The sequence below is a fragment of the Photinus pyralis genome, unplaced genomic scaffold, assembly GCF_008802855.1.
Source record: "Photinus pyralis isolate 1611_PpyrPB1 unplaced genomic scaffold, Ppyr1.3 Ppyr1.4_LG8, whole genome shotgun sequence".
NCBI lineage: Eukaryota > Metazoa > Arthropoda > Insecta > Coleoptera > Lampyridae > Photinus > Photinus pyralis.
This window is the reverse complement of record NW_022170819.1, coordinates 15249420-15264573: the sequence shown is the minus strand read 5'-3', so window position 1 is coordinate 15264573 and position 15154 is coordinate 15249420. Positions and strand designations below refer to the sequence as shown.

The 15154-nt window shown below is 38.2% G+C and overlaps 1 protein-coding gene across 1 annotated transcript; it reads right to left on the bottom strand.

Annotated features, from left to right (window-relative positions):
* Nucleotides 1-218: 218 nt before the first annotated feature.
* On the bottom strand, nucleotides 219-14588 carry LOC116178100 (serine/threonine-protein kinase/endoribonuclease ire-1-like). The gene is made up of 14 exons (XM_031497422.1): nucleotides 14159-14588; nucleotides 13971-14097; nucleotides 13718-13903; nucleotides 13432-13668; nucleotides 10349-10589; nucleotides 10110-10297; nucleotides 9824-10062; nucleotides 9555-9779; nucleotides 7814-7998; nucleotides 7477-7763; nucleotides 6650-6843; nucleotides 6324-6599; nucleotides 6084-6275; nucleotides 219-2710 (listed from the first exon to the last, which is right to left on the bottom strand). The coding sequence occupies exons 1-14, from the start codon at nucleotides 14246-14248 to the stop codon at nucleotides 2033-2035; spliced, it is 3345 nt and encodes a 1114-aa protein (XP_031353282.1). The 5' UTR covers nucleotides 14249-14588; the 3' UTR covers nucleotides 219-2032.
* Nucleotides 14589-15154: the final 566 nt, after the last annotated feature.

Here is a 15154-nt window from a genome sequence, read left to right as displayed (position 1 = left end):
TGCCCATGGTTTTACATTTCGAGCTAGAACGTTTGTGCAATGTACAGATTTGAGCTGACGTCTCAACTAAATTAAAAGTTCAAATTAAAAATTTCAAAATCCTCAGCACTCACTTCTGCACATTCAAAGATTAATAGAGAGAATAGAAAACGTACCAATGTAACTTAATAGGTAGGTAGGTACTATAAGATAAATTAGGATTTAATAACAGACCAAAATTAAATAACCGTGTATATTTGCTATGTCTACAATTTGTAACAGTACATACAAAATAGCAACTAGACATAATTATATTAGAAAATTACAAGGACAAACTAAAATAATTAAGTTTAAGGAGTGATTGGCATTTCCTCCTCCCTCTCCCCCTAATTTGATTTTATTTTAATAAAAATATATTAACTATATGTATATATTAATTTCAAGTTTTAAATTACATTTGTACATATCAACAATATAAAATGTTAATTTTTGGGCATTTTTATGCTTCTCTGTTGTTAACATCTTAATATCTTACAAATTATATACAATTTGTTATAAAAGTAGGAATGTGCTACAATAAAATATCACAGTGATTTATACATGCCGTCACCACGCTAGTTGACAAATCGCGTACAACACAACCTAGCGTATCGTCAACAAGAGCGAGTGACACCATCACGTCAACAATTTTGGTTCACAAAAACGCGCCGTTTGCCAGTGGTCAACATACTCGAGTAAGTCGGCAACGAAAACTCGTGCAAATAACAAAATTACAAAGTTATGCGCCTTTAAATCTGAGAATACGCCTAATAAATGGACTCGATGAATGAGTGCTAAAGAATATCTGCCGTCTTCAATCAGAACCTCAATCTATCATTTTGAGATATTAGAGAGTTATCTGCAAACCTCACCTTGCTTGATTGGTTATTATGGATGTTGACTAGAATTGGTTAATTGATTTGTTTGTTTATTAATCCACTGACAGATTGGGTACCGTAGCTCCTCAATTGTGACAAGTGGACCAGCAATGGATAACACTTGAATTTTTTATAATAATCGGATAATTCTGGCATCACCATCACATTTAATGTAATAACTTTGTATGTTTATTGTTCTATTAGATCCGACCAAAAGCCAATACTGACAAAATTCTACTTCGGGCAGTACTAGCATCACCTTTCAAAGGGATATTAAAAGATGAAAAAAGCAAACAAAAAATGCCACTGTTGCAATTGCTAAACAGTAGACAAACTATTATACAAAGAAACATATCACAAAGCAAAAACTGGAAGAAAATAGAGAATAAGTGTATAGTTAAGTTGGTAGAGCAGCAGCCGAAAGAGTCACTTAAAAATAAAGGCAAAATAATAAAGAAAGACAAAAGAAAATCATCTAAGTTGTAGTGAAGATCTTTTTTCAATCTTAGTCTATTACAAAATCACTCCATTACAGAACGTGTAACAATTTTCAGGTGTTTCAACTTTTGCTCTCATTCAGTTCATGATGTTGCTTTATCTTTTTCAAGTTTCTTTATTTTTACTTTTTTATATTTTCTCTGCCCTACATTCATTACTATATTTTCTATTACTTGTGTCAACTGTTTCAATACCATTTCAAAACCTCTTTCCTTCCCTTTTCTCTCTTTTATTTTTATTCGTCTATACACTTTCATTTTATCAAACTCTCTGTATGAGCATTTTTGTTTCCTGTCCTGTCACCTTACACTGAATAATTTGTGTACACCTTTTACTTGTTTCTGTCTGATTGTCTTTTTTTATTACTTCATGACTGTTTAATTAATCCATTGTTGATATATCAAATAATCAAATTTAGTCCTAACATGTGGGAATGACAGTAACTCTCTAACATCAATGAAATAACAGCTGCGCAATTCGCATCGTATCTGTAGCTGATACAACTTAAATTTCGACCTCCTTAATAATTGTAAGGTGCAACAACAGTCAACTCATCTTTGATCAAATTAATTAGTATTAGTACTCGCAAACATTCTTAATAAATTACCCAGTCTCAATGCCAACAATTTTGTTTAAACCTAACTTACTTTCTTATCGCTATTATCGGCTGATGCTTCTGTAGGCTCAGAAACTTGTTTAAGTAACTTTCGATTTTTACTGTATCGCCTCGGTCGAATGGCAAATTGAGAGTGACTCGTGGCGAACTCGTCATTTTCATCGCACACGACGTCTTGCGTTAAAACACTACTATCTACTACCTTACTAGCTAGCAAGCTTTTCGCGATTAACGGATTATTATTTCTAAAGAGACCCACGTTCCTATCATCTACATAATGCACCCTTTCGTTGGCGAAGTTGTGATTCATATCGTTTTCGCCCCCGTTATACCTTCTATTATAGCTATTTTGCTTGTAGGAATATTTACGTATGTTTAGCACCTTTTTGGGACTTCTCTTGAAAATCTCCGCGCTTTCGTCGTAGGCCGACGCCGTGCTGGCGAAGTTGAATTCGTCGTCGATATCGTTGCAATAAAGTGGATACAATATCGCCTGCTTTGTTTTATAATTACACAAAGAAAAACGATGATTAAGATGGTAGTAGCTCAAAAAAGACGTCTCGCGTGCGACGATCTGCATTGATAGCCACGTGTGGATTAGCAGCAATGGAAATCGAGACGTCCAGTAGCTGGTGAAGCTGTCTGGAATGCTTCCCAGTTCCTCTTGCGTTTCCGGAGGTAACTCACGATAATGGTGTTTCTAAAAGAAATATTATTTTTATTGTCTGATTACTTTTGAATCAATGTATACAGCGTGTTACAATTAAAGCAGGCAAAGAAGACAATTGCAGAGGTAAAGTGAGAAAAACTCATTTTCTAGGCTAGGCGAGACAATAAATACGCATTATATAACCTAGATGGCGCGGTTGTAATTTTCTTTTTAATTAAATGAGAAACATAATAAAGCTGTTTAATTGTTTCTATTCTATTTAACTATGAATTAGTATATTTTCAACTATCACCGAATAATAAGATAGATTAACACAATTTTTCATTAGGATAGGTATTAAATTTATAAGTATTTGTATGTTCTGTCAAAGTTGAAGTGGTAGAACAGGATACGAAGATTTCTCTTTGTATATCTAACTTCGCCTTGTGATTCTTCTGTCTTTTTTGTTTTCGGATTTTTTTTTCAATGTCATTATTACGTTTATAGGAGAAGAATAAACACTATTATTATTATTATTATTAAAATTAGATATAATAGTGATTGCGTAATCACACGGACCACAGCTAAGTGAATTGTGCAACTGCATTTTAAAGAGAGAAGTATTTGGTTGCGTAATTACACTGTGCGCATTTTAAATCCTTCGAAGTCTTGTGTGCATTAACATACGCTTTTTTAAACTGTATTTATTAGTTGCATAGTCACACTGGGCACATTTTAAACCTTTGGAAATCTTGTGTGATAACAGATTAAGATGACCTCTTCAATGTCGGTTGAATAATCGCACTGTATGCATTTAAAAATAAATTCCAGGAAACAGAGAAGGTAAACGTACCACTTACTATACTTATTTCAGAAATTTAAACAGCCTTTTAAGTTTTTATTATTGCCGCTAGAGGTCTCGTCCTTATTTGGATACGCGGATATAATTTTTACTACATATTTTTATTGTAACTTTAAATATTTGTATCGACAACATGCAATCATTGAAACTTTGTAAGTTTAATGTGAAAAAGTTGACCCAGTTGACACAGATTGAACAAATCTTATCACATCCATAAAGAAGATACACTTTTATTAACTGGTAGGACTATACAAACCCCATTACTTTATTGAGTGGTAGAACCCAGTTATCCCAATGACGTCACGTGAATATGCGCATAGGCATACCTTGTCTTATTGTACCATGAGTATTAACTTTCTTAGTTGTAGGATTAGTAAGACGGTTAATTACAGAAATTGTGTATTTTTTCCACTGAATCCAAATCTCCAATTAAAAAACAAAACAACATCGCCTTTTCCAAATAGTTTTCAGTGTTGTTTTGTTTTTTTAATTACAGATTTGGATTCAGTAGACTACTCTATCAAGAAAGTTAACAATAGTGCCGACTTAATTTGAAACAGACTATGTGTAGATAGGCATCCGATTTACTTTCAATTAGGAGGATCTGAGCCAACATATCTAACCCACATATAGGGGAGGGCAATACACTGTGAGACGATATTTAAATAAAAGGCATAGAAAGCCGTATTAGATAAGTTCATTTATTTTGAATAATGCAAAACATAAATACAACCACACTAATAACAGATTACAGTGTTTTTTTGCAATAAAAAAATAAATATTAACCCCTAAATGTATTTTAAAAAATCATGTCATTTGTCTCAGTGTGAACGATGTGTGATACAGTTTGAGCCGCAATATGGTACACTATAAGACAATATTTAACAAATGTTATACGGGTGTCAATTTTAAAACTTGCAGTTGGCCATACCTATTTTCCAATCTAAAGAAGATATTGAAAATCGTTAAAAACAGTTTCGGGGGTATCGAGGGGGAACCAGAATGACGTTATGAGTGACAACCTCCCACCCCCCTTAACCCCCCCACTTCAAAAATCCTAAATGGCAACTCCATACTTGTGACACATCGTTGGAAAGCTACTGAAAAATGCTTTCCAGTGGTACCAATAAAGTCTATATTCATTAAAACAATTTATCGCGAGCATATGTCCAACCATTCCCCAAAGTTTCATCGCAATTCGCAATCGGGTGAACGATTTAGACAGGCATAAGAGACAGACAGACAAGACAAACATTCATTTTTTTTAGATAATACCAGAGCAGATGAATCTTGGCGAACCGCGTATTCATATATGGGTACATTGACACTGCCTAACATTTTCACCTAATGCCATTACAGTGTGCAGATTTCAAATCTGTTTAGATTTTGTGAGTTACGAGATGCCGTTTCAGGACATGGTGTTTGCAAAATCACACTGTGCACATTTTAAAAATTTGAAAGTATTCTGAGTGTGTAAGTTAACACATACCTACTTAACTTTCTGGTACCGGCACATAAGATGGCTATGCGCTGCCGAGCTGGGTACTGCTCGCGAGCGTTCCGCTCGAAAAAGTGCTCCAAGCGGAAAAAGCGCTTGCGACCGCTTTTCGGAGCGGCCGCTTGGTGCTCGATACTCGAGCATTTACTTAAAGTGCTCGGCGTTCGAGCGCTTTTTTCTGCCCTCAAGCGCTTAAAGATTAAGCGCCGCTCGTGAGCGTTTATTCCGCTCACGAGAACTTTTCCCCAGCGCTCGCGATAAACCGCTCGAGCACGTTTAGGAGTTTCGCTTTGCAAAACAACTGGCTGCTCGCGAGAATTTTTGATGAAATTAAGAGCGCTCGAGCGGTATTTTAGAACGCCAGACCCCGTTCTGATGCGCTGATGCCTAACTTAGAGCCTGCAGGAGAAGCCAACTGGCTCTATGGGGCACTATTAGGTGCAATTAATAGAATACGAATAGAGGGGGTACGTGACCTTCTTGCGCGCCAGGTACAGTTATTCCTTGTATAATCACACAGTGCACATTTTAAATCCTTTGAGTTGTGTCTTAAGAGATGTTTCAGAAAATGTTTCCTGCAAGAGTGCAATGTGTACACTTTAAATGTTTTGAATTTTTGTGTATTTTTAAGCGGCAAGTGTTTATTGGTCATTAACAGGTGGTCGCTGTTGGCTGAGAAAGATTTGCTTTTGAATTTACAAATTTGTCATTTTATAAGTGTACCGCTTCATAGTAAAAAAGAACAGAACTAAACCTACAAAACACCCTACTCCTCAAATTATCCAATAACTAGCCAACCAAATCTCTGTCGCACTAAGGGCACCTTTATGGAGCATGAGGGACGAATTTTTTGCTAAACCTTTACATGTACCTATAAGAAACGTGCCTAAAGTTTGGTTTGTATCAGGTCCGTTTTGGGTTTTTACCTCGGCCAGTATATTAGGGAAAATTGGGTGGGAGAGAAGGGATTCTTCCCCGAACTTTCAAGGCGAACAAGATTAAGGGGACTGGGTTTCTTGAATTAATAAAATTTAGACAGCACATATAGGTAGCAATATACGTACTTTATTTCTGAGCGCTCGCAGCAAATCTCGCAATGAGTCCCCACTATAAGATCTATACTTCCGTAGATCTTTTCCAATCTCTGTACTAATGTACCGCCTCCAATCGCCTCGAACGACAAACGCAGCGTCTCGCTCCAAAGTCATCAGAACATGATCATCCGGTTCGGCTTTCTCAATTCTGTCGCTCACATCCTGCGAGTAAATACAATAACTTCCGTCAACATAACGTCATGCGCATACCTGGAAAAACGCCAAAATTTTCGAATTGCTCCAAAAGATCGGATGCACCAGTATCGCTGTACAAGGCGGTCGATCCTGAGTCTTCACCGAGATGAGATCTGCAATTAGTGGTTTTTGAATTGCGATTTGCCACGGTTCCCCTTTTAGGTTGCCCAAATCGGACACGTTCCCCAGAATGTTCGCTTGCCGCCTCAAGGAATCGCCGAAAGGATGCGACCCCTTGGAAAGAACGTAGTAGAATAGACAACCCAATGAAAACAAGTCGACGGCGCAAGTCTAAAATTGACGTCATTGCAGAAATTACGCTCGTTTGGGGGGCTACTCACCGTGCGTTCGCTTCCGTTGAGCATTTCGGGAGCAATCCAACCATCCGTGCCCGTAACGCCAGATCTGCGTGAGAAAGATACGCGGCCGACTTGTAATTTTTTACAGAGACCAAAATCGGATATCATTGCCCTTGTTTGACCTTTTGCGTCCGGCATCGATAGTAGAACGTTTTGGGGTTTAATGTCTCTGTGAACTAAAAAAAAGTGTTTTTACTTACTTTTTACTGATTGGTTAATGACTATCTGTATTGAAGTTTTGAAATTTTTCACTACACTTGCATTCAGAATGTTGTTTATCAACAACACCTTTACTAATGTTTTTAAAAACGCTTTTTCATGCATTCCTTCAATGATAATTGGAGTACTCCATTATTAATTTTGTCTAGAGAAACATCACGCCTAAATATCCTGTTGACCGATACCCGCACCATGAATTTTGATGGTTTAACTTTAAAGGTATCCATCCTAGGGGGAAACCAGTAACATTTTTGGTGTACACCAAAAATTCTAATTCAAATTAATTCACGTAAATTCACGTAAACTCAAATTAATTCACGCTAATTCAAGTTAATTCACTTTAATTCAAATTAATTCATGTTAATTGGAATTAATTCATGTTAATTGGAATTAATTCACGTTAATTCTAATTAGTTCACGTTAATTCAAATTAATTCCCGTTAATTCAAATTAATTCAGAGGAGTGTATACCAAAAATCCAAAGTTGTTTCCCCCTGGTATCAATCAATCATACAAATAGTTCTGGTCCAGCTCCAGGGTTTAAAGCCAATCATTCACTACAGCATTTTATTTTCGACCAACGAACTTACCTATATCAAGAGAGTGTAAATGTGCCAATCCCGAAGTCGCTTGAATTAAAATGTCCAAAGGCGTTATAAGCGAAGTGTCATACTGCCCCAGCACATAATCGTGTACGGTGGCGTGACACAATTCCAACGCAATATATCGAAACATACGATCCTGTTCTGTACAAAAATAGCGAATAACGTTCGGATGGGCGTCGCTCTCGCGCAGCAGTGCGACCTCCCGATCGGCGAACGTGAAGCATTCGGGTAGTAGGCGTTTAACGGCGACCTGTCTCTGATCGAATTCTCCCCTACAAACGATCCGCGTTACGAAAGCGCCACACTTCTCCTCCGCGGTTACCTGTACACGAAGGTGCCCTCGCATCCTTTTCCGAGCAGCTGCTCCGGGTGAAAGGTGATCTTTCCGATTCGCACTTTACCGTCGTCCAACTCCTCGGGGAGGGCGGAAATGGCGCCGTTTCGTCCGACGGAGCCGTTCTGACTGCCTCTAGAGCCGTTTTGCGATAGTTGCTGAAATTCGCGGACCTAAAACGAGGGGGGGGGGTCGCTTTAAAATTAAAAAAGTATTTTCTCGATGTTGTATTTTGTTCAGCATATGAAAATGTACACATGTACCGCTTCATAGGGAACGAGAACGAAAGTATGTCTGGCGAAAACAACGTGTACGTTTTCGATAACAGTGTGCGGTGCGAGATAAGCGAAGAGAGACCGGATTGTAAGGGGGTTTTTGGCAGACGATGTTAGGCCTTCCAAGGGTTAGCCTATTTGGGAGTGGGAATTTTATTTTCGCATAATTGCGATAATGGTGATGTACCGTGCTAAGTAGGCGGAAAATGAATTCGGAGTGAAGTTACAAGTGCGAGCTTATAAAAATTTTGAAGCGATCATAGCAAGATTCGTATGCGTTTTCAAGAACTAGAACGGGTACTTTATTGAGTGAAATCTATCTGAATAGCAGTAAAGAATTAGCAATTTGACTTCGGGTACAAAACATAGTAAGGGCTGTGATTCGAGTTCGCGGCGAATTGCGAATTACCTACAAAAATTGTGCGAATTTAAAATCAATCTATTTGGAGGTGAAGTTCTCCCGCACCAGAAACCTTTGTGTTTAACGGCATACGGGAAAAAATTTAAAGACGATGCTCACAGCAAAACCCAGTTAATAAACGGTCAAATTTAAAACAGCACAACATTAGGTGGATTGAATTCACAATATGTATGAATATTTTTATTTTGCATTCATCAACGAGACGGCTGTAACATTGAAGCGGTCTGTTTCCATATTTCTAAGCTAAGCGAAGCGGCATTTCCTAAGGAGAGATAGGATCAATTATAACCAGACGAGAATATTACCAACGTCAATTACTGTAAGTTATTTTAAATGTTTTGATTTGTATAAAGTGGTCGATTATTTTGTAAGGAATTTTGTTCGAAGTAGTTTTAATATTCCTAAAGAAATCGACCCATGAAAATTATTCACATGAAACATTTTTTTTACTCACTTCCGTCCCCTACCTCAGCCTCAGGAAAAAAAGACACAAGAAACCGCACAACGATTTCTAAGGAAGCTCAAATTTTATTACTTAACCTTACTAGATCACTAGGGGGCGTTTACCATATGGCCATCAAAGAAAATAACTACAACGCCACCTAGTGGCCAAATTGTTTAAGCTCATACAATTTGAACGCAGAAGAAGGTGGACAGAAATTCAAAGTTCCAATAAACTTTGACCTATTCTGTACTTTTTTTAATAGACGCCTCTACTCTACCCAGATCCTTCACTAGATGATATCTTTTAAATTAAAGTGCACCATCACGTGCAAACAGATCATCTCAAGGACCAATCATCCTGCAATATCTCAGACGATTAAAAATACTTCAGTTGATTTATGTCTAAGATAACATGAAACGTCCTAAATTAGGAGTTTATCGTCAAGGAGTTCGAGATAATAAACGCCAAATTATACATTAAAACCGAAATTTCGCATATTATGGTTAAGCTAAATATTAATTTAAGCGCGCTTCAAGTGGTTATTTTTAAAACCGACAATCAATCGGGGTCAAGGTCAACACAACTCACCTGCATCTGTAGGTACCAAAACATGGCAATAATACAGCCGATAAGTATGATGAGCGTAAGTTTAAGCCCCTTATTGTCCTGTTGATTAATCCATACTTTTACTTGCCCGTACGTGTCTACAACGAACATCTTGAGAGAGGTAGACGAAACCGGGTCATCTGTTTCCGGTGGTCCACTCTCGTTTTTTACGTCGTCGGTCTGAACGCCAACGGAATGTTTGTTGTCCTAAAGTGAAATGGTAGAAATTGTTTTAGAAACTGATCCAATACCTGGAATATATCAGTCCACTTTAGTTTCGAATTGTGTTCCTCACTTTGGGTGGATTTCGGCTTCTCGTTGGTTTGCTTGGTGGTGCTCGACTCGTCTGTTAGCAAATTTAGATAGGCCAAATTTTGGCCGGCTATTAGCAGTTTGCCCAAGTCGAAATCGGGTACATTGTAATGCCCCAAGTAGATCACAGTGTCATTTGCTTTAGGTACACTTTGAAATATTACCGGTTCCCCGCCACCTAAATAAACATGAAAGGATTAATATGAAACAAGAATGAAATCTTACCCTGGTGAACGTAGTAATTTTTGCCCGGTATCGGGTAAGTAGGCGGGGGATTTTGGCATTTTGGAAAATCGGGACCTTCCAATAGTAACGGGCCATCTTCTGATGTAGTTATGGTGACTGTGTTTTGATCAACGAGCGACGGTAACGCATACAAACCGTACATGTACTCGCCCACATACAACGTAGGGCTGTAATGACAAATTAAGTCCTGCGAATACCGAACCCAGGCATAAACATACTACAGCTTCATATGAGAAGGCTGGTACTGGAACGGTTTCTGATGACTAACCCAGTCGGTTGCCAGATGTCCAATTGTGTGATTAGCCATGCTGGTAAACGGCAAACTCAACAAACCACTGGGGTCCATAATGTAGATCGCAACCACCGGACTTTCAGTATCAATATCCCACACCAAGGATCCCCTCCGCCTGTCCATTGTGACCAAACGACCCGTTGACGACGACGCAAAGTGCACAAGTTCTACAACATCAGTATTAATCGTGACTATTGAATAAGAATCCGAATAGAATTATAAGCCAAGGAGAGGAGCGCAGGAGGAACAGTTTTTTGCAGGTTGTCCTCTGATACAAACTATAAACCACGGTCGCATACGTCCACGGTACATTAGTGGCGGTTTGCGGACCCATAGGGTTTGCCTTGCACACAAAATTTAATTCAAGGTCAAGTAACACAAGAAATATTTTTAGCGTTCTTTCCTCAAAGTAAACAAGTATAAATTGTGCACAACTCATGTGCAGATAAAGCGCATTTTTTTTAACCGAAATAGCTTTCATTTTGACATCACCAATGTATATATTTCTTGCAGACGTCCCAATCGCCCCTTGTGGGTACCTTCTTCCGACAATCCGTTCTTGAGGTATAAGAGAATATACCCGATCACGATAAGAGGTCGAGGAGGGCTATGGGTGGTAGCAATTAATTCATTTCGTTGAGACCTTCCATTAGAATACCATGAAGGATAAAACTAGTCCCCCCCCCCTCCTCCCCATACTTTGATAAGAGGACAGAAAGAGGGGCAGTAGTTGGTAGAAAACGGTTCCTTTCGTTGAGACCTTTAATTAGAATACAATGAGAGATAAAATTAATGTTTAACCCCCCCCCCCCCTCACCCCTTTAGTTTAACTTCGCACCACTAAAGGCATGCGGATGCAAAATCTGAGACCAATTGGTTGTCGCATTTAAAAGTTATGCACGTTTTACTTTCAAAAACACACCTTAGGAAATAATTCATGGGGGGGGGGGGGCCTTTTAGACAACGAAATTTAATGGCCGTCTGGCACACCTTCAAGATATACGCTACCTACTGCAAAAAATTCCAGGACTCTAGGACCATTCCCCTAGAAGTAGTTCGAAACGGCAGAAGTGGGTCCGGACGAACAATACGCAAACAATAGCATTTTTTTTAATTCTTAAAAAATGCGCTAAAAATCGCTATTGATTGCACTTTGCGGTTCGTCCGTCACATGTACCACTTCTACACGACTAAACCGATTTGAGCGATATAAGGTTTGGTGCAAGGACCTCGTAAGTAACTATATTCTTGGTTTTGCGCATGCGCAGTGTCCAAAATTTGGTTTAACGTATGTGCAATGCTCACTTTATTATTTAGGAAAGCATTCAAATGAAATTTGATACATGTGCACTTGGAATAAAAATAAATCTAACGCCAGTCACATTGCAATTTTGCAACAATCTTCAACATGTTCTGAAATGACCTCTAAGTCTTCAAAGGATTTAAAATGTGCACGGTGTGATAACATAACGAACTACTGTACCCGGCGCGTAATAAGTTCAAGCACCCCCACTACTCATATTCTATTAATTGCTTCTATTAGTGTATTAAACAATACTTCCAAATATTTAAAATGTGCACAGTGTGATTTTTCAGCACATCAACACCGTATCCTAAAACGGCATCTCTGAACTCACAAAATCTCGAAGGATTTAAAACGTGCACACTGTAATGTCAATGTCCAAATATTTAAAAGGTGCATAGTGTGATTTTTCAGCACCTCAACACCATAGGATAAATATGTATTATTAGGAGGAAAATTGGCTCTCGTCATTTGTGTTTGCATAATGACTTTTCGCACACGAACGAAAATAAAAATACGGAAGCCAAAACGATAATATCCAAATTAATTAATATGATAGCCAGATCTTTATTTGTTGTAAGAAGTTATTTCGGTTGCATAAAACTAGGCGTTCTTCAATTACGATATTTGTTATCGGCTCGTATGATGAGTCGAACGTTTTGTTTTTTGCGAGGGCGTAATATATTTGCTGGTTTTGTTTACACTGGTATTTTGCCGCCATCTTAGCGTGCATAAATGCAAATGTGATTATATTTCATTTCCGTGAAAAATCGTGGCATGAGCCTAAAACTAGAGCCTTAAGTACCTGATGCGATCTCTGAGAATAATAAAAATGACAAAATCATAAGCTCTAGAAAATCCTATATAGCATTGGTTGGAAATAATAATTATTATTATTATTATAATGTTATATAATGTTCGCTGTTTACAATTTGGCAACAACTTAATTGAGCATGAAAGTTTCTAACTTGTATCGAGTTTTAATTATTAGTTTTTAATTGAAGCAGACTCTTTGGCATTTTCTATCGTAGATTTTTTTATTGCGTATTTAAAAATAAAAATTTACAGTATATTTCATTTAAAAAAAGGTAGTAGTTGAACTACTAGTAATCAAAAAGTTACCAATAAATTTTTTGTTGTTTGCGGTATAGACATGCCAAATCTGAAGAATATTGACCTCCAGAGAACAGAGATCAATTACCGTGCCTGGACTTTTCGTGTACCCTGTATATAAAAAATAAAAGTGCAGCTTTGTAAGAGATATACTTAAGTGTGAAGATCTTAATCCTTATGACGGATGAGAATACAGACTATATATTCCTATATGGGTCATGTCCAAGATGAAAGAAGCCACATTTACTTGTTCACAAATTATCTGATATTAATTTGGCAAAAAAAACCACTTCTGATTGGTGAGATTAGTGATAAATGAGATGATTAAAAAAATATGTACCTTTCAAAACACACTTTAGATAAAAGAATACGGCATAGAATAGATAACCTGTAAACGTAATAAAGCATGGTGTTCACCAACAATTTTTAGGCTCACACTACATACAATTTCTACCTACATACCAGAATTGACAACTTATTTCCAACAGAGCCACAGAAAGGCTAATAATTTTGGTCAAAAGCACACATTATAAATACTGGCCACCATTTCTCCTATACCATGAAACTCCTATTTGGCATTCTAAGCGACCTACCGTAATTATTCAACATCTCCTTGCTTAACGGATTGGCGGTGTAATCATAAAATGTCACGTTCCACTTCCGATTCGTGTTTCTACTATCAACCATCATAATCGAATACTGCGTTCTGCCGACATATACTCCATCTACGCTTTCGATCGGACACGTCGGGCTCATTCGATCCCAACCGAGAACTTGCTCCCTCTGGCCAGTTCTTGGATCCAACATGTACCAACTGTCCTTCTTTTTACCTGTGTAATCCGAACATTAACAACTGCCACTACCCCAAGCGTACCGTACCTGTGTATAAAATTCCATCCGAACTCCGACATGGCGATGATGCAACCAACTGTGGAATCGTGAAAGGCAACTTTTTCAGTGGTTGCCTACTGTCGCCTAGCAGATATAGGGAACCGTCCCTGGGATCTGGTAGAAACAGTGGAATAATTGCATCTGTGGTATCTAGCGGAACTGTCACAGTAGGCCCTGAAAGGTAAACAATCACATAACCGCAATTTGTGATGTGGCACTTCTTTCGAAAAATACTACGTACTGTCTTTAATTTTCCATTGAATCTTCCCAGACTGCTGGTCAACCGCCACTAGACTCCCATCGAGCGTGGAAAACAACAATAACCGCTTGTCCCATTCTTTAGCGATATCCGTAGTGAATCCTTGGGACTGTAACAGTAGCGTTTGATTTACCTTCGAAATTTCTGTAATAAAATATACACCCACTAACCTCTTGGGAGGTAAGTACATCCAGAAAGCCACCGCAAAAACACAATGCAAGTACAATACTTGCAGTTATCCACTGAACATTGTTATACATAGCACTTTCTTGGCATATGGATTATTTTCCGAAACGGTCATTTAATATAGATTTACAATTAAAAGTGAACTTCGTAAATGATGCAAACATAATCCGTGAGAACTGACAACTGGTCCACTCCACTTGTTGAACCGAGTAGATATCAGCACATCAGCTGCATTTCAAAACATATGTTACGCAATAAGCATTTCGTATCGTGGGCAGGTGATCGGAATCGTTTCGTTCAAGTTAAAGGGGGTGAGTTTTGCCCGTATTGTTTTCCAAATACCGATATATAAATAATGAGGGTTTTTTTGTGGGATACAAAAACCAAATAAAATGCATTCCATTTTTGCGACATCTATTGGTGGAAGTGGGCAATTAGACTGCCCGCTTAAATCAGTTTGAATATTTGTAAAAACGTGACTTCCGGAGGATGCACGGCGAAAATGTTAACGAATTATGGTGCGAATAATATTAATAAATTACCAATATGACAGCACAGGATTGCATTTTAGTAGGTATACTTACTACACAACGTCACAGACAACATAAACGAGTTCTAACACCACCCACCAATAGGCAAACAGAGCGCTATGGCCAAATGGTTAAAGACGCACTATATTATGCTATGGGAACTACGCAAGCCAATTTAAATGAGTTCCTACGCTAAGTCCGTAAGGCGCCTCACTCTACCACCGTACAAACTCCAGCGCAATTGCTCCTGCATGGAACGCGACCCCCGAACACATCTGAACCTGGCCATTGAATAAAAACTTATTCAATGACCTGGCTCAGATGCTTGAAGTTGGGAAAACCATTTTATTTCTTGTCGGGCAATTCAAATCTGGACACATGACTTCCTGCTACCATGGCAGCCCGCATCGCTGATTTGCGCATGAAATCCACTATCAAGGAAAAAATTCA